Here is a 21,229-nt window from a genome sequence, read left to right on the forward strand (position 1 = left end):
CCGGGGAGCTGTGGGTCTCGCTTCCTTTCCTGAGTCCGAGAGGAGGCCCTGGACAGCAGGCTTCTTCCTTGCTCTTTGGAGAGTTTTCCATGGGGGCTGAGGCTGGGAGAAGCAAGGGGGGAGGGCACGGTGGGCTTGGGCACTCGGGACCCTCATACACTCTTCTCACCCTCGCTCTGTTCCTTGCTGGGAGGGTTCTTGTCCTGGCTGCCGTCGGGGGGCGCCGGCTTGGCCGCAGGGCTGGGGCTGCTGCTGGTGGACGGCAGGAGGTTGGCCGACTGCAGGACGGCCTCCGAGTGCTCACGAGCTTTCATGCGCAGGGCTGCCACGCTGGCCGTGCGGTTAGTCTGGCAGCCGTAGGGGGGGAGGAAGGAGAGCCCCATGGGGTCTGGGACACAGCAAGAGCACAGTGGGCCCCCTGGAAGAAGGAGAAACAACAGGCTGCCATCACTGTCCACATTTCGGTCTCTCAGACTTGGGTGCGGGCAAGGGGCTGATTGATCCTGTTTGGTTCCAAACACTAAAGGGACAGGTGACAAGTGCTCAGGACCCCAAAGATGCACAACTCAAGAGATCCAGTTGATAGTCCAAGGGTTTACCAGAGTATCAGGGAGAACCAACCAGTCTTGGTTCCCTTACCAACCAGCTGTGTGGCCTTAGACCAATATCTTGACTTCTCTGCGCCCGGGCTTTTCCTTCTGTAAAATGAAATGATCCCCACCTCACAGGATCATTATGAGGATCCAGTGAAGTAATGCCACACACCCCAAACTATGTGTCAAAGCACCCCTAAGAACTCACAAGGGCCCTGCAGGGGTGTTTTAAATTTTCAAAGGCAAGGGGAAGCCAGCCACATCTGTCGGACACCGTGAAGCTGCTGGACGAGGCAGCTCACAGCTTCAGCAGGAGATCTCACTGCACTCCCTTCAAGGACGTCATACATTTGTGAAGCTGGATTTTGCAAGTACCACACAAAAATCCACACGGAACATAAAATGAGGGGTGGTGGCATCCCACGTGATTCCAAGTTTAGAGAAGCCGTGCAGAGCCCATTGGTGTACGTCCCATTAGAAAGTAGTGGTAGCTATTTAAGAATAAAAGAAAAATATTGCTTTTCTTTCAATTTATAAGTGATATTTTTCAAATGGCTACTAAGTTGTTGGGACATAAACACTCACTGAGTTACTTGGACCTAACCATTTAATGAACAGAACTAGTAGGTATTTTTTATGGCCCAGGAGAGTCACGAAACATTAACCTGAGGTTCAAGGAACCCTCAGGGCACCGTGAACTAAGGTTTGAGAAGCTCTGACGGCCTCAGTTTGGAAAGCACTCAGCACAAGTCCGATGTGTGAAATGGGACTTAGGAACAATCGCCTGGCCCCAAGGCTGCCGGCCAGCACTGCATAAACCACTCCAGGGACAGAGCCGGGAGGGCCCTCTGCCGGCCGGGTTTGAGGAGCCTCCCTTTTCACAGGTCACTCTCAACTGTGCATTTATTCAATGACTGGCCCATGAACACCTGGCACTGGTCTCGACCGTAGGGACCACTCAGCAGGAATAAGGCAGCAAGATCCCCGGCCTCATGGAGCAGTTCCAGTGGAGAGGCACACCACAGCCCAGGCATCCCTCATGCAAAGGCAGGCGGCAGTGAGTGCTATTTAAAACGGGAATGGAGTGTGATGTTTGGTAGATACGTGAGTGCAACGTCAGAGAAACAGACACGTGAAGGCCCAGGAGAGAGCACGACAGTTGGGGAGAAGACCAGTGCAATGGCACCGAAGTGGGGAGAGCACGGCTCAGAGAGCAGCAGGGCATTCAGAGTGACCAAAGCCAGAGGCTACGGGGGAGGAGGACAGCAGATGAGTCGGGGGCCGCCAGGGCCAGGCGAGACGCAGGGAGGGGAAGCCCCAGTGAGTTTGAGTAGAGAGTGCCTGGAGCTTCACTGCATCGGGGAGAGGATGGGGAGGCTACCGCAATAACGCAGTCCCAGCTGATGGCGGCTTGGCCCAACGTGGCTAGAGGGGAGGTGATGAGAGGTGGCCAGATGCTGGGTTTATGCTGAAGGTTAGCGCCTGTGCAAATTGTCCTTGGACTGCAGGTGGAGGCTGATGGAAAAGAAGGATTCACAGACGACACCTAGGTTTGGGCCTGAGCACCGGAATGAATGAATGGAGGTGCCATTTCCAAGATGGGGGCAAACAGAGAGAAAGGGGTGTGTGTGTGGTGAGTGTGTGTGTGTGTGTGAGGGGATATGGAGAGTCTGGCCGTGGAATCCTGAGGTCCTGATGGCCATCCAAGTTCTGAGGGGACAGTTGAGCAATGCTGTCACCACCAAAAGTGCAGGTGTGGTGGCAGGAGTCACACAGACCTGCACCCAGACTGGGTGGGTGGACACGGCTGCTGGCATGACATAATTTGAGAGGCTTCCTGAGCCTCTGGACAGGTCAAACCGTGCCCCACGCACCACGTGTGATTCCTGCAGAAGACGAGCATTGCCACAGCCTCCGCCCCCAGCCGGCTCCGGAGCCCCATCCCACCAGGGGAGCAGGAGATGGTGCACCGTGGCCCTGCCAAGGACAGTTGGGAGTCACTGCCTGTCCCAGAGGCCTAAGACCTGGGAGGGGCCAGCAAAGCCAGCCCCTCCAGGCTCCACCCACCCCTCGGCTCTTCTGAAAGTGCACACCAGCTTTGGAAGAAGCAGCATTGCAAATGGGGAGTATTTTTGGACCAAAATCCGTATTTGTTGAATGAATCCAAATTCCTCCCTGTGGCCTTCAAGCCCTTGAGTGCTGGGACCCCCACCGCCCTCTCGTCCTCCTTCTCATGTGCCGCCCAGGCCTCCTTTCAGATGCTCAAACCACCGTCACAGCGGAGCCCTACACAGGAGCTGTACTCACTAGAGCAAACACGCGTAGGTACCAGGCACCGCGCTTGTAAGCACATCATGACTTCACGCATCTCAGCTTTGGAACAATCCTAGGAAGGTGGCTCTGTGATTATCCCCTTTTGCAGATGAGGAGACTGAGGTTGAATAGTAAGTGGCAGAGCTGGACGTCACACCAGGCAGAGGGCTGGCTCCTTAACCAGTGTGTCCCTCCGTCTGGAAAGAGGACACATTCCTCTCCCTCCCTTGGGCCCTTCGCCGAGCTCTGCCTGGGAGTGAAGATACCCTCCCTCCGGCTTGGGGCTCCCTCTCCCTCTTTAGGGCTCCACTGGACCACCATGTCCTCAGGGAGCCCTTCGGGATCTCCTCCTCCAGGGCGGGATTCCCGGTTATGCTCCATCAGAACACCACACTCACCTCTTCAGGCGCTGGCCACGAGCCGTAAGTGGATCCTCAATGGCTTGTGACTGGTTTCTTGTCTGCCTGCCCCTGCAAACCCCCAAGGGGGCGAGTATCTTTCTGCTTCATTCACTGCTTTGTCCCCAACACCTAGCACAGTGCCTGGGACGGGCCAGGCCTATGGGAAACATCTGTGGCAGGAAGGAGGGAGGCAAGGGAGGGCCGCCCAGCCCCGGGATCCACGTGTAGAATCAGCCTTCAGCTACGCCAGCAGCTGGGACGTTACCACTCTCCTTTCCCGGGGACAGGCTTCCCTGTGCCAGAGCCAGGCTCCTTTCTCTGTCTTGAAGCACATTTGGGTATCTTTCTCTTCCTTTCCAAGCCCGCTCAGAAGCAAAAGGAAGCTCACCCTTCCCAGCACCTAGTGTGGCCTCTCGTCACCATTCTGGCCGCCCCGAGGGCTGGGCATCACTCAGCCCCATGTTCCAGGTAAGGAAACGAGACTCCAGTCACTGCCCAAGTTCTCACAGTTCGTGACAGAAGTGGGACCAGAACCTTCTGGTGGCCTTTCCCTTCTCCTCTAGTGTAATAGGAGGTTAACGTGCAGCCATCACTTCCTGCCTCAGTTTTGATGGAGGGTCCAGTACAGCAGGCAGCAGATGGCAAGACGAGCGTGAGATGAATCACAAGTGCCCAGTTCACACAGGAAATTCTGAGAGTCCGTTCCACAACCCACACCCCTGGCTGGCTCTAGCCTGGTCATGTTTCCAGAGACAGCAGGAAACAAACACAAAGTTACATGGGGTCAAACCCCGTTATCCTGACGGTTCCCCTTCTCCCAGTGGCTCAAACAGACAGCCGCATGCTGACAGCAGTCTCAGCCCCTGGGTGGGCTCGGTCTTGGCTGGGAACAGTGCCTGTGCCCTGAGCCTAGAGAGCCATCCCGAGGGCGAGGACCCTCCCCTCAGGGGAGGCCTTCCTCCCCTCCAAGTCCCTCCCAAGGGGAGCTCATGTGGGAAGAGAACAGAATACAGAGCCCAGTGAACCCCCTCAGCAGTGGGCGCTCGACTGAGGCTATGGGCTTTGGGGGACCTGGAGGGGCCACCATCTCCAGACCCAGGCCTGAGCAGCTGACCCCAAGTCAGGCCAGCCCGAGAGGGGCGCAGACTCAACGTGCATGTCTCGGGCTGTTCTTGTCCCCAGCAAGGCCTTGCTCTGATGTAACATCAAAGAGGGAGTTAACTGGTCTGTGACTCAGTGATGAACATGTCACCTGCAAGATGAAGAAGTGCCCCTTGGACAAGACAGAGCCTCCTGGATCCATAGCCTACACCTGCTAGGTCACAGCTGCAGCAGGCAAGTCCCCGCGAAAGCCACCAGTAACTGTCAGTGTATTCCTGGCCCACAAAACCCAGATTCAGAGGTAAAGAAAGAAGTTAACTCACAGAATGGAGGCTGCAGGAGGGAGAGAGTCTGTGTGGCTCGCCTAGTTCACCCCCTACACTAGACACGGGGAAACCAAGGACCAGATGAACCCAACGACTCTGGGAAACCCTGGTTTAAAACTGTAAGGGCTATGCATACAGTGGAATATTATTCGGCCTTAAAAAGGAAGGAAGTTATGACACAGGCTACAACGTGGATGACCTCAAGGACATTATGCTCGGTGAACTAAGGCAGTCAGAAAAAGACAAATTCTGTATGATTCCATTTGTATGAGGTACCTAGAGTAATCAAATTCATAGAGACAGAAAGTAGAATGGTGGTTGCCAGAGGCTGAGGGTATGGGAGTGAGGAGTTAAGGGGTAATGGGTACACAGTTCAGTTTGGGAAGATGACAGAGTTCTGGAGATGGATGGTGGTGATGGCTAATAATGTATAATATGTATAATATCAAGGACATGTAAAATAATAAGGACATATTCAACACTTCTGAACTATATGCTTAGACATGGTTAAGACAGAAAATTTTATCATATGTGTATTTAACCACAATTAAAACTAAAACAAAATAAAATAAAATAAATTCTTAAAAACAAAACTGTAAGAGCTAAAAGAGAGTTCAGGTCAAGGTCATCGGGAAAATGAGGACTGCTCAAGGCTGGAACTCCTTCTTGCCCCTCCAGTGGGTGAGGACCCCCAAAGTGCCTCAGGCCACCCACACACATCCGTGAGAGGCACCCTCAACCGATCCCACCCACCCCATCTCTGGCTGAGGAAGCATCACGCGGTTTGTACACCTCCCTTGAGCCCTGCCTCTGTCTCATGGCTGCACTGTGCCCTTTGGGTGGGCATTCCTAAAGCAGGGCAACAGACCCTGAGAGGTGCACCCAGGCCAATAAAAGTCTTTGGCATGAAGTCCCTCACAGACGTCACCCTCTTTCCTCATCAACACCCCAAGTCTGAACAACAGCTGAGTGTCCATCAAAGGGGGGCAATACTCATAGGTGGACTCAGAAACCTCTGAACAGCTACCTGGAGGAATGCTGAAAACATGAACCACCGGGAGTCGCCTCCTCTCCACACTGCCCTGCCCTCCCTCGAGGAGAACATGGAAGACGTGCCGATCCAGAAGGCAGATGCAGGCAAGACTAAGAGAGGCCATCTGGACAGCAGACAAGATCAAAGGCGAACAAGGAGACAAATCTAATTTGATGATATTTATCAGGGAAACGTGTGAAGTCTGTGCTCTGCACCCAAGGAACCGACTGTCGAGAGGGTCATGTGTCTCAGCAGCAGAGCATGTGGTCCATATGACTTCACAGTAAGTTCACTGTGACGCCGTATTGTGTGGGTTGCCGAGGCAGAAGCTGCAGAAAAAGGGAGGGTAAAGTCATGGTCAGACCGTCAGGCCAGATGGAGGGAGTTGGGGGGAGGAGGGAAAACTGAAAGAACCGGGGCCATTTAGGTACAGTGGATATGAGGTAACTGCCTCTCTCTGGGTGTGGGTTGAATAGAAGCAGTGGGTGGAGTGAGAAAAAGAAGGATTTTCTTTTCTTTACCGTCAGCATGCTATGCATGTGTGGTGGGCTCTCTCTGGGGGGGTGATGGGTTTCTGGTCATAATATCCTGAAGCTCCCTTGACAGGATGTTGTAGAAAATCTTCATGCACAATATGGGCTATTGGACAAGTTTTTTAATCCCTTTCAACAAAAAAATGAGTGGTTTTAGAAGGGGATGTGAATTACAAAGCTAAGTTTTCCTTCCAACTTTAACATGTGTTCAGAATTTCAATTGATTTCAGTTGAACTTAAATTGTCCAACAACCAGCATCTCCCTTAACCATTTTTTAACACAGGAAAAAAAAAGTGATTTCTACAAATAGGATCCTTTTAGACCTAACTCTTGATTTCTCCATGATTTCACAGTACCAACAGCAATACAAGATTTCTCCACGTGCCCCTGCCTAAACAACTTCATCAACCTGGAGCACCACTGAAAACCAGTAGTAGCAAAATAGGGATGCATCCTGTGCAATGCTCAGGGCAGCAGATGAACAGATAGTTACCGAGAAAAAATCCAGACTCCACAACGCATGCGCTTTTCCCATGAAAAGCAGTCTCAAAGCCCTCACCACGTGCTTAAAGACTCTTCCAAGTGCACTGCTAACATAAGTTGTTTGTCTTACAAGGCTGCCACAAGCTTGAAAGAGAGCTTGAAAGGTAATAGCAGAAACATTAATGGGTAATATTGAGAAAAGAGACAAAAAATTATAAAACAGCCCCCAAAATTAACATGAACGGTAACCTGGGGCCATTTAGTACAAGGCAAGCAAAGTAGCACGCCTCAGCATGGCCGGAAGCCGTCCGTCACCGGACAACCACAGGAACCATCACAAGAGCTGACGTTTGAAAGGGCTTTGAAAACCGAACAAAGCTTGCGTCTATTAATGATGGGGCGACACAGAGTCAGCCGTGAGAGAGGCTCTGTCCTCCTCTTTATTAGGTCAGGGTGGTGACAGACACTTTAGAAAATGTCTACCCCAAAACCAAGTCATAATTATCGAAATCCTATAAAATGAGAGTGGCGATAAGACATCTCTGGGGTCTGAAAGCCGGATACAGCCTGCTGAGGAGGAAGAAAGTGGGCTTTGAAGTTTGGCTCCTGACTCCACCATTAACTAGTCATGGGACTTCTCACCATCTTTCCAAGCTCCAGCTTCCTCATCTGTAAGAGGAGGTCATACACCTACCTTAGGAGAAATTCTATAAAGCACCTAGCACTAAGTCCTCCAACAATTATTATTTCCATGACCGCGTACAAAATAAAGGGCAAGAATAAGTCAGAGTTCACAGCTTATTCAAGTTACCCATTCAATTCAGCGGCCAGCGAAGAACTCACTTGCTCTGAACATCCCCGGGAGGACGCGAAGAATGAACAGTGCCTCAAGATGCGTGACTGTGCTGTGAGCGTCCTTCACCCTGCGTATCCCTACACTGTTTTCACAGCTGTGTGGGTTCATTGGTGAAGCCTTTTCCATGAGACCAGAAAGTAGAAAAATTTATTCTGCCAATAGAACCTTGAGGAGTAAGCCAAACAAACTTTAAAAGTCTCATCTTTTAATGACCAGATTTCCAGACTTGAGGCTCTAGTTCTCTCTTCTTTTCTTTTCTTTTCTTTTTTTAATCTATCAAAAAGCTACAATCACCAATGGGCTAAAAATTAAATTAGCTACAAAGGAAGTCATCCCCATGTGGCACATAGCACCAAAAAACTATGAATAACCTAGCCGCCCAATACTAGAGAGTTGACTGAATAAGTTATAATCGCCATATTGAATGCACTGAAGCTATGACAAAATTATGTTGTAGGAGGATATTTGGTGCCATAAAAAATAATAATAATAAAACATTAGGTTTAAAAAGTAGGTTAAGAAACAGTAAGTCAAAATGATCCCATTTTGGTGTATGTATATATATTTATATACATACATATACATGTATACATAATACATACATATATTTGCATAGTACATATGTATATATGCATACGTGCAGCCATATACCATATCCATATGTGGTCATAAGTATGTATAATATATAATTTTATTTAGTAACAGAAAATATTTATAAATTTAAACTTTTTAATTAAAATCTTAAAATTCTAAATAATTTCTAAAATAAATAAATTTTTTTTTTCTTTTGGCTGCGTGGGTTGCAGGATCTTAGTTCCCCGACCAGGGATTGAACCCAGGCCCCTGGCAGCGGAAGCACCGAGTCCTAACCACTGGACCACCAGGGAATTCCCTAAAAGACATAAATTTATTGGCAATATATATTTATAAATGGGAAGAAAGCAAACGTACTAGTAGCAAATATTCATAGTTGATTCTGGATTCTGGATTCTAAGATTCTGATTCTTAGCCAGCTTTCTGGCTAAGATTACAAATGATTTTTATATTTTTCTTTGGGTTTTGCTGTACTTTCCACCTTTTCTAAACTGACCAAGTATTACTCTCACAATAAGAGTGTCTTTTTTGTGACTCATGATTTCCCATCTCCTTTCATTCAAATGATGGGATAGACACTCCCCTTTAGGACAGAGTTCCACTGAGGTTTCTAAGGAATAAGAACTGTACCCTCAGCACCCAGCTGAGACTCCACGACTGCTAATGACCTCAGTCTGCACTAGAGTTACTGACTCCGAACATGGAGCTGAGGGTTGACCATGGAAGACCCACCAGGAACATTCTGTCTATCTCCCATTCGGCCGGAATCAAAGTCAGTGATCCCTGGCATGGGATGCGACCAACCATCAGCCAGCAAAGCCCCTAAAAGGCCACAATTTCTTCCCTCTCACCCTACCATGTGTGCCATCACCAAAGCCTGTACAAGAGCCTCCAAGCCCCCAAATGCAGCCTGAAAATTATTTTGTTTGAAGAACTTGCTACCTCTTGGACACTAAATTAAAACACACAGTTAGATTTCCATTAAGTTACAGCAAATTCTGCTGAATTGGTCGAATCGGCCTACATTCCTATATGACATCATGCTTTAAAGGCTTGGCCTGAACATAAATACTTAATGTAATAAATACAGTCTGAAATATTTGATCTCCTTGGCAATTTAATTGATCTACTACAGAGACTGACAGGAAAAATTAAGTCCGTTCTGTCTCCTCTCTGCCGAAAGCACATTTTCACCATAGAAAGGCACATGAATGATAATTTTGGTTACAAGTAGAGCTCTCACACATCGATTTCTTGTTGAACGTTCAGGTTAAAGGTAAGAGTATGGAGCAAGGAAATGAGTAAGTGGATTTATGAGACCTTTCACATAAATACTACAGTTCATTTCTTTTTTTTTTTTTGCTTTATAGCAAAGTAAATAAATGAATAAACATATTCTGTGATTCCTAATACCAGTTCCTAACAGTTTACAAGGAATATTTGGGTGGCAGTGTTAGTAGACGCCTACAGTATTTAGGCAGAGATTTTTAGATGCAGTGGCTAAGTGTATTCACCAGTAATCAAATACACAACAGGGTCCAATTCACTCCTGGGTGACTACTACCACAGAACCCCCAAAGTGCTTTCTCCTGTACCTGTGTTATGGTTTTTATTGCCTCTTTACCATGAGTTGTGTTTATTTTTGTACCCACCACACCTCCCAAACATGCAGAGTAAGAGCTTTCACCTACCCTCACCCACACAGCCCTGATTCCAGAGCTAAACTTTCCAATTTGGGTACAAAGTAAGCACTTGAATATTTGGGGGAGGGAGAAAAGGAGGGAGAGTCTATCTTCCCTGACTGAGGGGGCATATTTTAATTCCTCAAAGGTTGCCAACTCCCAGGTTCTAAGCTTCCTCAATACCCCATGGAAAGAAAAACTATGGTCATCACAGAGTTACCCAATCTGATTAATGCCAAAATCCCCAGGTTAATTCAGCAGGTTACGCAGGAGGAGTGGACTCTAAATCCCTCCCTGTCTTAATTCCACGTGTGCACGCACTGTCCCAACATCTGCTTATTCACTCAGCAAATGCTCCCTGACAGGAGTCGGCTCATTCGACCGTCCCTCATGCTGTGACCCAGTCTCGGGGCCAGCGCCAATGTCCCATTTCTGCTTGGATACCTCTGAAGGGGCAAGCAAATGATGACAGCACCCAGATTCAAGGACCCTGGCACAGCCAGAGGAGCAGCAGGGACACGCGTTCTAGGTGATCCGATGCCAGTGAGCGTCACCCTCCCTCCTTCCGGCGGCTGCCAGAACTCGGGACGGGCAGCTTGCTTCCCCGCTGCCTCTGGGCACAAGCCAGGAGCCCTCCGCTCAGCTCCCTGCACTCCAGGGCCCCATTGATTAGCAGGAAGGGCAAACCCATCAGCACCCATAGGAAATGGCTTCTGGAAAGTGAGTTGCAGTTTTTAAAGCCAGAGAATGACAGCAGGGGCCTGTAAAAGGAACGGAATCAATACAGGGTGTGGGGAGCTGGCAGGTGGGACACTTGGGTGTCTGGCTTGTCTTACCTCTGGCAGAGGCACCGTGTGACCTTGGGCAGTCCTAGCCCCTCTCTGAGCCTCAGTTTCCCCCACTGTATCCTGGAGAAGTGCTGGTAGCATATACTCATCAAGGAGATTCCTTCCAAATGTTAAGTGCTGGGGTTCTCCACCCCTGCCTTCCTGACATCGGCTAGGCACTGAGAGGCTAGGGCTGACCAAACCACCTCCCCCATGAGGACAGACCATGTCCTGGCCCTCAGGTGCCCTGTTCCCCAAACCCCTGCACCTTCAGAAACAAGCCGGGAGCCCCTGCAAGGCTGTGCTGCTTTCCTAAAGCTGCACACACTGTGGACCTCAGGCTGAGAGCCTCTCCCATTGAGGAGTGAACGCCTGCAGGAAGTGGGATCCTCTGCCCCAGAAACCCAAACGCAAACCCTAATCAGATCCCAAGTGTTCCCTTGGCCTCATCCTCATAACCCTAACAACAATCACCAGCGCCTACCGGGCACTTGGATGTGCCAGGCACAGATACATTCCCAACAGACCACAGGCAATATTGGGTATGGCCATGACGACCCTCATTTTACAGATGAGGAGACTGGGGTCTCCCCTAAGTTGGCCTTATAAAGGGAAGGAGGCAGTAAAGGGCCATGGCTGGTCTGACTCCAGAGCCTGGGCTCATCTTGAGGCCACACCATCCTCTCCAAGGACCGTGGCTCCATCCAACCTCACACTTTGCCCTTTCCTCAACCAGCCAGCCTCAGTGCCTTTGCTCATGCTCTTCTGTCAGATGCCTGGAGTGCCCACACCCACTGGTCAGCTCCTACAGCTCCTTCAAGCCCAACTCAAGCATTTCCTCTGGAAAACCTTCTTCATTCCTACAGAGAAAGAGTTCCTCCCTCCTCTGGGCTTCCCCCACACATTGCATGCCCTTGTTGGCCTGTATGAGGGCACGTGACAGTGTCACAAGTGTCTCTCTCTCCAAGCCCACAGCCAGCCTTGAGCCCCTTAGGGTAGGGTTGTATCTAATTCATCAAAGGATGCTCAGCCCCCCATTCAGAGACTGGCAAACTAGGGTGCTCAGTGGGTATTGAATGAAGAACAGAAGGGCCCAGCAGTTTCTGGGGCCCAGCAAGTGGCCCACAGTACAGGGCCAAGGCCAGTAGACTGGGGTCTCCTAAGTGAGGCGGGTCTCCCAGGCCCAGAGCAGCACGACTTTCTTTCCTTCTTTCCCCAAACATCACTACCTTTTACTCAGCACCAGACCAGACCCTGTGTAAGGGGCAGAGGTAAGGGGCTTGGAAAGATCTAGAGGTGAGTCAGATAAGGCCAGTGCCCTTAAAGTGCTTATAGTCAGGATTGGGAAGTTGGGTGGGTTCAAAAATAAACATCCCAACTCATGTCACGAGGCCAGAGTATCCTCATTACCTATAGAGTCAGTCTCTACAGAGGGCCTTCAATGAACCACCCTCCCAGTATTCACACCGGTGCGCAGTTCCCTCCACCTAAGTCTGGGCTGGCTCTGTGAGCAGCTTTAATCAATAGAATACAGCAGAAGTGACACTGTGCCTGTTCTAAGTGTAACTCTTAACAAGACCTGGCATCTTCTGCTTTTACATTCTCAGGATCCAACTGCCATCCAACTCCCACCATGGGGAGAGAGAGAGAAAGAGAGAGAGTGCTCCCAGCCTCCCAGCATCCCTGCCAAGGCACCAGGCACAGAAGTGATGCCATCTTGTATGTATCAGCCCCAGCTGCCATCTGACTGCAACCTCATGAGACGCCCCAGGCAAAAGCAGCAGCAGAACTGCCCGGCTGAGCCCAGCCAGTCCTTGGAATCAGGAGAGATAATAAAACAGCTGGGCAGTTCTGCTGCTGCTTTTATTATACTAAGTTGGGAGGTAAAGTAAAACAATACTGAAGCCTGGAATGGAGATTATAAGAAAAAAAAAATCATGAGCCAATTTCTTCATGATCATAGATGAAAAAACCCTAAACAAAATAGCAGCCAATCCAGCTATATATAGAAAGGATAACATGTCACATCTAATTTGGGTTTATTCCAGGAATGCCCAGTTGGTTTAACATTAAACAATCAATCAGTGTAATTTACTGTATTAATATATTGAGAAAGAAAAATCATGTGATTGTCTCAACAGCAGCAGAAAAAGTATTCGATGAAATTCAACATCCACTTATATTCATGATTTTTTAAAATAATAATTAAAATACAACTCTTAGAAAACTAGGGCAAGAGAAAAATATCTTTACTTGATAAAAGGTATCTTAAAAATAAAAAGGCAGACAACAAACATGATTGTAAAACTGTGAGAGCTTCCCCCTGAGATCAAGAATAAGGGCATAAGCCAAGGATCAGTCACAAAGACCAGATATTGTAGGATTCCATTCAATGAGATATCCACAATGGCAATAGCAGAATGTCCACAATCTATAGAGACAGAAATATTAGTGGTAACCTGGGGCAGGGAGGGTTGGAGGAAATGGGGACTGACTGCTAATAGGTCTGGGGTGATGAAAATTTTCTAAGGTCGATTGTAGTGATGGTTTCCCAACTCTTGACTATACTAAAAATCACTGAGTTGTACATTTTAATGGATGAATGGTATGGTATGTGAATTGTATTTCAATAAATCTGTTATTGACAGAAAAAAAGAACAAGGCAAGGATGCCTATTATCACCACTTCTATTCAATACTGTACTAGAGGTTATGGCCAGCACAGCCAGACAAAAATAAAGAGAAATAAAAACTATAGTCTGCCCTTCTGTATCCGCAGGTTTCGCATCCCCAGATTCAACCGACCAGTTGAAATGAATCCGCCAGTTGGTTGAATCCAGGGATATGAAACCCACGGATATGGAGGGCCAACTGCATTCATTATACTACAACATTTTATATAAAGGACTCAAGGATGGGTGGGTTTTGGTATGGGGGGTCGGGGTGGTTGTCCTGGAACCAATCCCCCACGGATACCCAGGGATGACTGTATAAGGATTGGAAAGGGAGAGACAAACCGTCTTTATCTGCAGATGATCTGAGCATGTACACAGAATATCATTAAGAATTAACAGCTAAATCTAATTACATGGATAAATCTCCCAAACATAATGCCGAGTCAAAGTAGCCAGGCACGAAAAATACAACGTGTATGATTCCATTTATACGTATATACATGTACAGTTCAAAAAAGTTCAGGGCTTCCCTCGTGGCGCAGTGGTTGAGAATCTGCCTGCTAATTCAGGGGACACGGGTTCGAGCCCTGGTCTGGGAAGATCCCACATGCCGCGGAGCAACTAGGCCTGTGAGCCACAACTACTGAGCCTGCGCGTCTGGAGCCTGTGCTCCGCAACAAGAGAGACCGCGATGGTGAGAGGCCCGCGCACCGCGATGAAGAGTGGCCCCCGCTCGCCACAACTAGAGAAAGCCCTCGCACAGAAACGAAGACCCAACACAGCCAAAAATAAATAAATAAATAAATAAATAAATAAATAAATAAAAAAGTTCAGACTAGACAGTAGCGTTTCTGAATGCCTACGCAGGTGGTCGGCAAAGCTGCATTACCATAAAAGTCAGCATAGTGGTTTCCTCTAGGGGGAAGAAAAGTGACATTAGTAGAAAGGGGCACAGGGATTCGGGGGCTTCTGGGGTGCAGGCATAGTTCCAAAGGAAGGGTAGCACATGGGTGCTTAAAATCATTCATTAAGTTCTAGATGCATGTTTTCTGAGTTTTTGATTATCATATTTCATAATAAAACAGTTTTAATAGTTTATTAAGATTGTGATTTTTTTTCTTTAATCACAGCACAGGAAAAAGTGATTAAGAGAATTAGGGGGAAAATGTTTTCAGGGGACTTGAAGGAGGAAGAGGCTGCCTCCGGCTCTGAGTTTAGCCCTGGTGGGCAAACGTTCATTGGCCAATAAAGCCCTTCCAGTCTCAGACTCTGGACACTTTACCCTGGCCTGGAAGCCCAAGGGCCCATGCCAGCGTGAAGCAGGGAAGGCACATTCTTGGGTAACTAAGGGGCCCTGCTCTCAAGAAGGACATGGCCAGACCCCTTCCCAGCACTGGACACCCTGCCCCTCGCCTGCCTGCTCGTCCTCACACACATGATGCAGGCCCAGGACTGCTACTCTGATCGCTAGCATTGACTGAGCACCCACTGCGTGTCAGGACATCTCCGTCAGTCCTCACGGCTTCCGAGGCCTGGATGGATGGAGCTCAGCTACGGAGGTGGGACCAGGTCTGTCTGCCTCCAGACTCCTCCCTGCCCGGGCCGCATGTGGGACCACAGGAGCCATCTGGCCTCGCCAGGAGCCGATGAAAGGTCAGCCGTGATGCCCCGCCCAGCCGGGGAGAGTGGCTGTGACTCCCGGGCACGAGCGCGGACTGAGTTATGAAAGCTCTCCCCTGGCAGCCGTAACGAGTTTCCACCTCACACCCAGCTCTCCGAATCACAGGTTAGAGGCAGCCGGGCTAAGTGCACCAGGGAGAAGGCCTCCGCTGACTGTGGCCCGTTCTGTGGCCAGCACTTCCCCGGAACAAACCCAAGCGCTTCCCTCGGCCATTAATAACCTCCTCTGCATTAATGAATTGTGAACAGGAGGCTGGCCATTAAGACAGTGCAGGAAAGCTCTTTGTGTTGCAAAGGCTTTTTCTCTGGACACCCATTATTGTTATGCAAACCCTGACTTCATGGGGTAGGGTCCTGCTGCCTTTTTATTTTTAAGTGTCCGTGGAACACTCAATCCGGAAACACACTGACTGCGTGCCTGGCCAGGATGGGCCCTCTCTGACCACCCCAGAGTACAAAGCACATCACTGGCTGCATGAAGCCCCAGGGAGGGAATGGGTGCCCTGACCAGCAAATCCTACCAGGGACGGGAAGGAGCTCCCATCACAGCCAAAAATCAGAACAACAAGGGGTTACGAGGAAAAGGTGAATGTCAGCAGCGATACAGTTCAGAAAAATGGGAGAAGTGTGGGAGAAAAGACATTTCAGTTGGTCTTTTAAAGATGAGTGGGGGCTTCCCTGGTGGCGCAGTGGTTGAGAGTCTGCCTGCCAATGCAGGGGACACGGGTTCGAGCCCTGGTCTGGGAAGATCCCACATGCCGCGGAGCAACTGGGCCCGTGAGCCACAATTACTGAGCCTGCGCGTCTGGAGCCTGTGCTCCGCAACAAGAGAGGCCGCGATGGTGAGAGGCCCGCGCACCGCGATGAAGAGTGGTCCCCACTTGCCGCAACTAGAGAAAGCCCTCGCACAGAAACGAAGACTCAACACAGTCATAAAAAAATAAATAAATAAATAAAGATGAGTGGGACCCAGTGACTTGAAGATGAGAATGGAGGAATCTGATTAATAATAACGGTGTTAACTCACACCTCCCACTGGTCCAACTCACACTCTCCCCATTTGGTCCTATAAATCCAGTCCTGTGATGGTCAAGATCCCCAATTTACAGATGAGGAAGCAGAGGTAGAGATTCCCAGTACTTAACTCAAGACTTACATGGCCAGAGAATGGAAGAATGAGGCTTCACACCAGGCAGGCCGTCCAGAGCCCTTGCTCAACGCTGCTGTGCTCGTTGACTGCTTGATAATTAAAGGATAATTAACGGAGGAAACTTCCACAAGTGCCTGGTTTTCAGTTACCTGGCTCTGTCGCTGGTGGGCAGTTTTCTGGCCCCCTCTGATGGGCACAGCCCAATGCCCATCCACATCTCCCTGCCCAGCAGAGCGTGGAGGCAAGTCTGCCACACCTTTACATAGAGACACTCTGCTTATCCAGCCACCCCGAAGGGGCCATAACCTCCTGTCCTTCAAGGGCGCCGGCCCCACCTCCCACCCTTCCCAGGCTCCCGATCGCTTGAGCAGCCTTGCTGACCTAGCCAGACCCATCCCTCTGTGAACACCCCCATCCACACGCCGCAACACTGAACCTGCTGAATAGGTGTCCCCAGGGCTCCAGCCCCAGAGCTGCATCTCAGCTACCTGCCCAAGCCTGGGGACCTGGCAGCAGAGCACAGTCCCCCAGCACAGGATGTGGCAGAGGGCGAAGCTCCGGAAGGTCTCTGCCCTCACCCCTTGGCCCGAGGCAGAACCGCCAAGCCAGCTCAGTGTGCGCTGTGGCAGCTCTGAGCTGTGCAGATTTTCCAAAGCCAGGGGTCATTTCCAGCCTCATCTTGGTTTCCCTAGCTCTTGAGCTGCTTCTGAACCCCAGGCCCCTGCCTTCAACAGATGTCTCCAGGGAATGAAAATTAGGGCCTCTAATTTCCTAAGAAAACCATAATCTGCCACTGACTTCTCAGTCTGGGTGCTAAAGCTCAGCAGAGTGGCTGAGTGACCTGTTCCTCGTCACCTTTTCTGGGCCACTTCCCGCATAATCTAAAAATAAAAAAGCAGAGTCTAGATCCACCAGCATGTGCTGGGCCACAGTCATGGAGCTGCCAGGGCCCAGCCCACCCAGCCATTCACATTGGAGGCAGGGCTTGACGACACCCCAGAGCTCTGTGCTCTGGGAGTCAGTTTCTTGGGCATCCCCCCCCAGCACATTCCCTCTATAGCCAGCACCCCCATCTGCCTCTGCTTGCCCTTTTCCTCCCCCCAGTGCCACCTGCTCCAGGAGCTGATAGCCAGTATTCCAAGAAGGCCCTTGTTTTCAGAGCACATTCAAAGCCAAAGTGTTTCCAGGGAAGTGAATTCAACAACTACTTAAAGGACCTAAGGACTTCAAGGACCGGTACTTAAAAGAATTCAGCAACCCCCAGGCTCCCCTACAATCATACCTGGAGGCTCTCTCAATGTTTCCCCGGAAGAGACTTCACATCTGTCACAACAACACCTAGAACCGAAAGACCAGGACCCCCAACTCAGAGTCCTTTGACTTGTAACTCTATAGAATGCTCTGCAGGCAGTTAGCTCTGGGACCACTCGCTGGGGTGCTCCATGTGTCCCCAGGGAGAACGGATCCTGCCTGGGCACTGGGAGCCCGGATTCCCCTCACACCCAGGCCGGGTGCTGGCGTAGCACAGCTCAGCCTTGGCTTGGATCCTCAAGCCCTGGTCTGGAGTCTCAGGTCTGGAGTCGGGATCGACACCGAGAGTGCTGTCTGGGGCAGGGCCAGAATAGTGGTGGCCTCTCCAGGACACCTGCTGTCTTTAGCCCAGGGCCATATGATCCCACTAGGACCACAAAGCCTGGGGAAGGAAACCTGAACACTGGTTTGAGTCCAGAAGCTGAAATTCACTTTGTTTCTTTCTTGGGGATGATTTGCAAGTCGCCTCAGGCCTGGAGAAGTGGGTTGGGATCTCTGGGCTGGAAGGGGCTGTGGTGCTCAGCTCACAATGGTTCTGGTCTCTGGGTGAGTCCAGATTCTTCCCCCAGGGCTCATGCCCAGTGGACTGCCAGCTGTCCTCACTTGCCAGGCAGAAGCAGGGTGGGGGTCATAAGCCCCTACCAACAGGTGCCCACCCAGAGGAATGAATGAATAAATCATGCCTGGAGGAAAGAGCACACCAGGATCCTGTGGAGATCAGCCTAGATCTCAAAGGGGAGACCTCGCTGATATGAGTGACCTGTAAGCAAGTGGCTTTCCCTCCAGGAACCTCAGTTTCTCGTTTGTAAAAAGAGGGATGGGCATGGAATCCCAGGTGTGTGCCTTCTAGCACACACGTGCATGAAGCTCCTCGCAGCTTGCTGAGGGGGCCCCCTTGTTGGCCAGAGGCCCCTGGAAGCAGAGCTCAGGCCACCAGCTCTGCCAGCACCTGGCCGCCCAGCCACCTCTGGGGGTGAACTCAAGAAAGGGAGGCCAGGTCACAGCCCAGAGGTCCGGGCACTGAGCCAGGCCTAGAAAATTGGGATTGCTCCTCTCTTGGGCCTAAACTGGGCCATGCACTTAACTTCTGTGGCTGGGGAACCCTGGAAGAAGAAGACATAGGCTGCAAGAGTCTGGAAGATGTAGGCCTCAAACCACTTAACAAATGTTCCAGGAAACAATCGAGAGTTGAATCCCGGGGCATCCAGAACCTGACTTGCAGGTACACGCTTGTTACCCCAGGTTCTGAGGCAGAGGCAGGTCCCCCAAGCACATCTCCAAGGACGGCCGAGCCCACCTGGGCTGGAGCGAGGCTGTGCTGCCACCTCACAGGGTCAGGCACTCTTAGAATGCAAAGATACCCCAACCAATGCCAGCTGTTATCTCAGAGCCATCCCAGCTCCACTGACCCGCTGTGCAGCCCTGGAGCCTCCCTGATACATCATTTGCTACGCTCCTCTACCGTGAGAATTAAACGGGACTACACGTGAGACCACCGCGCAGAGGACAGAAAAGGTTTTCAGTCATCACTCATTTCCCTCCCTTTCCAACACCACTTAGCTTGCCAGAGACTAAAAAGCCAGCTGCTCAGAGGGGCCAGAGAGCAAGGGCCTTGGTGGGTAAAGGGGTCAGGATGAGCTACAGGAGGGGACCTTTGCCGGGGGCAGGCCTGAGGAGGAGCTACGAATGCAGGGAGAAGAACACAGAAAGCAGAGATGGGAGGGGTGGAGGAGAAGTGCCCCCCACAGAAAGGCAGTTCGCAGGCTGGTCTGACCAATGATGCGCCCATTTGGCCCAAAGACTTGGAGGTCACATTTAAAAGATGGGACTATTTCAAATAAAAATCCAGATTTCCAGCTTCTCCTGAAATTTCAATAGTTCTAGCAATGTTGGGTCCACAGACCCACTTGGCCACCATCGGCTGACGTGAGCAGTAGCTGACCCTTGAGTGGGCAAATGCTCCCCAGCCCACCTCTGCCGAATCTCAGGGAGCCCCTTAGCGTTCTCCTCGCATAACTGCTTCTGATGTAGAGAAACGTGCCTTTTCCCCACGCCTTTCTCACAAGTGGGAGAATGACGTATAGACCAAGACAGCTGCGTGTCCCAGATGAGCAAGAGCTCATTTGTATCCGGGGGAGCAAAGACAAAGTCTACACATACTCGCTTCGCTCATCGCCTGCCTGGCGCTGGAACTATCAGAGTGTGTCACCTGCCCCAGCACACCTCGTGTCCCTGATCGTAGCCAGGAAGACCTTCCAGTGGGGATGTGCAAGCTTCCCGAGCAAGTGCCACCACAAGGCACAAAGATGTGCCCTGGTTTGGTGAGCACACTGTGATTTCCATCACTTCTGCCGAATCCTGACACCCCAACGCCCCATCCCTCCATCAAAGGAAAGTCTGTTTCCAGCGAAGCAGGCACAGGTCAGGCCCCAAGGGAAGTGCTGGGGTTGGGGGAGTACATAGGAGTAAAGGAAGAAGAGGAGAATGACAGATTTACCTGCCCCTCCCAGCAGCCCTGCTTCGTTCTGCTCTGTCCTCTGTCTCCCTCTTATCAGTGCCTTCAGCCTCTCAGTGGCAGGCAGGCACTCCCACCCTCCCTGCCAGCAGCCTGGCCCTCTCTCCACTCGTTCAGCCACCTCAGGCCTCCACCAGGGCCTGGGCTTTGCCCCAGACCCCTCCCAGCTGCCCCAGCGAAGAGACGTGGGATTCACCTTCAACTGGTGAGGCTGGAATGGGGCAAGCAGAGAACATTGATAAAAGAGATGGTTACTCTCAGGAGCTGAGCTGGGCCTCACCGAAGCAGAGAGGATTTCATAGATGGACACAGGATTGCTCTTCTGCCCAGAGCAGCTCCTTGAATGATACCCAAGTCCCATTGGTAATCTCCTTCTGGAAGCCCGTTCCAGTTGGGACCCCATCTTCACAGTGCCCTATCAGCCTATTGTGTCTGTGAATATGTCCCAAGGCCACTCTGCGGCAGGGGGCTCTACTTGGCCCCTGGAGCACACAGACCCTGGAGCTGAAGGAAGCACTAGGAGGGCACGGGGTCCAGAGCTGGATGGAGCTGAACCTCGTCAACCCATGCCGGCCACCTGAGCACGGTGACTTGCCCAGCTGCCCGGACCGCTCAGAAGTGGCTCCAGGCCTCAGGGGCCCACCTCCTACAGTGGAAAATCCAAATGCAGGAGTGCGGCATCCAAGGCCTGCAAGCTCTGGCCCCTCCACCTTATCTCTGGGCACTCTCCTGTGGGCACCCAACATACCAGCCGTTCTCCAGATAAGCCTGGTTCTTCTCCCTGCTCCTGGCACTCTGCACGTGTTTTTCCCTGTGCGTAGAACACCCTTCTCTCCCTTCGGAGATCCCCTAGAGAGGCTCCATCATGCCCTTATTCAGGCTCCAGAAACTACATTTGCAATGCAGATTGCCCGTGTGCGTGTGCGTGTGTGTGTGTGTGTGTGCACACGTCCGTGTGTACACGCACATGCAAGACCAACCTGCAGGAGGGGGAACCTCTTGAGGGCAGGAGACCCCAGACCCTAAAATAGAGCACACAGGAAACATCCTAGGGGGGCCTCTCCCTCTGCTTATTATGGGGAAAAAGCCTACAGCCCGCACCTGCACCCCCATCTCCCAGACCCACTGTGACAGACAAACCCCAACACTAACACTC

The 21,229-nt window shown here is 50.9% G+C and overlaps 1 protein-coding gene across 2 annotated transcripts in view; it reads right to left on the reverse strand.

Annotated features, from left to right (window-relative positions):
- Positions 1 to 21,229, reverse strand: part of DRGX (dorsal root ganglia homeobox) — a gene marked incomplete at its 3' end in the record, with an annotated part of 54,394 nt that overhangs the window by 23,419 nt on the left and 9,746 nt on the right. The window contains exon 6 of one of the 2 annotated variants that reach the window (XM_082408714.1): positions 170 to 418. In XM_082408714.1, coding sequence (XP_082264840.1) covers positions 170 to 418 — 249 coding nt within the window. Of the gene's footprint in view, positions 1 to 152; positions 419 to 21,229 lie in introns of those variants that run through there. The other variant, XM_082408715.1, reaches the window with a different exon arrangement.

The sequence above is a fragment of the Balaenoptera borealis genome (assembly GCF_965194805.1).
Source record: "Balaenoptera borealis genome assembly, chromosome: 10".
In the NCBI taxonomy this organism is placed as follows: Eukaryota; Metazoa; Chordata; class Mammalia; order Artiodactyla; family Balaenopteridae; genus Balaenoptera; species Balaenoptera borealis.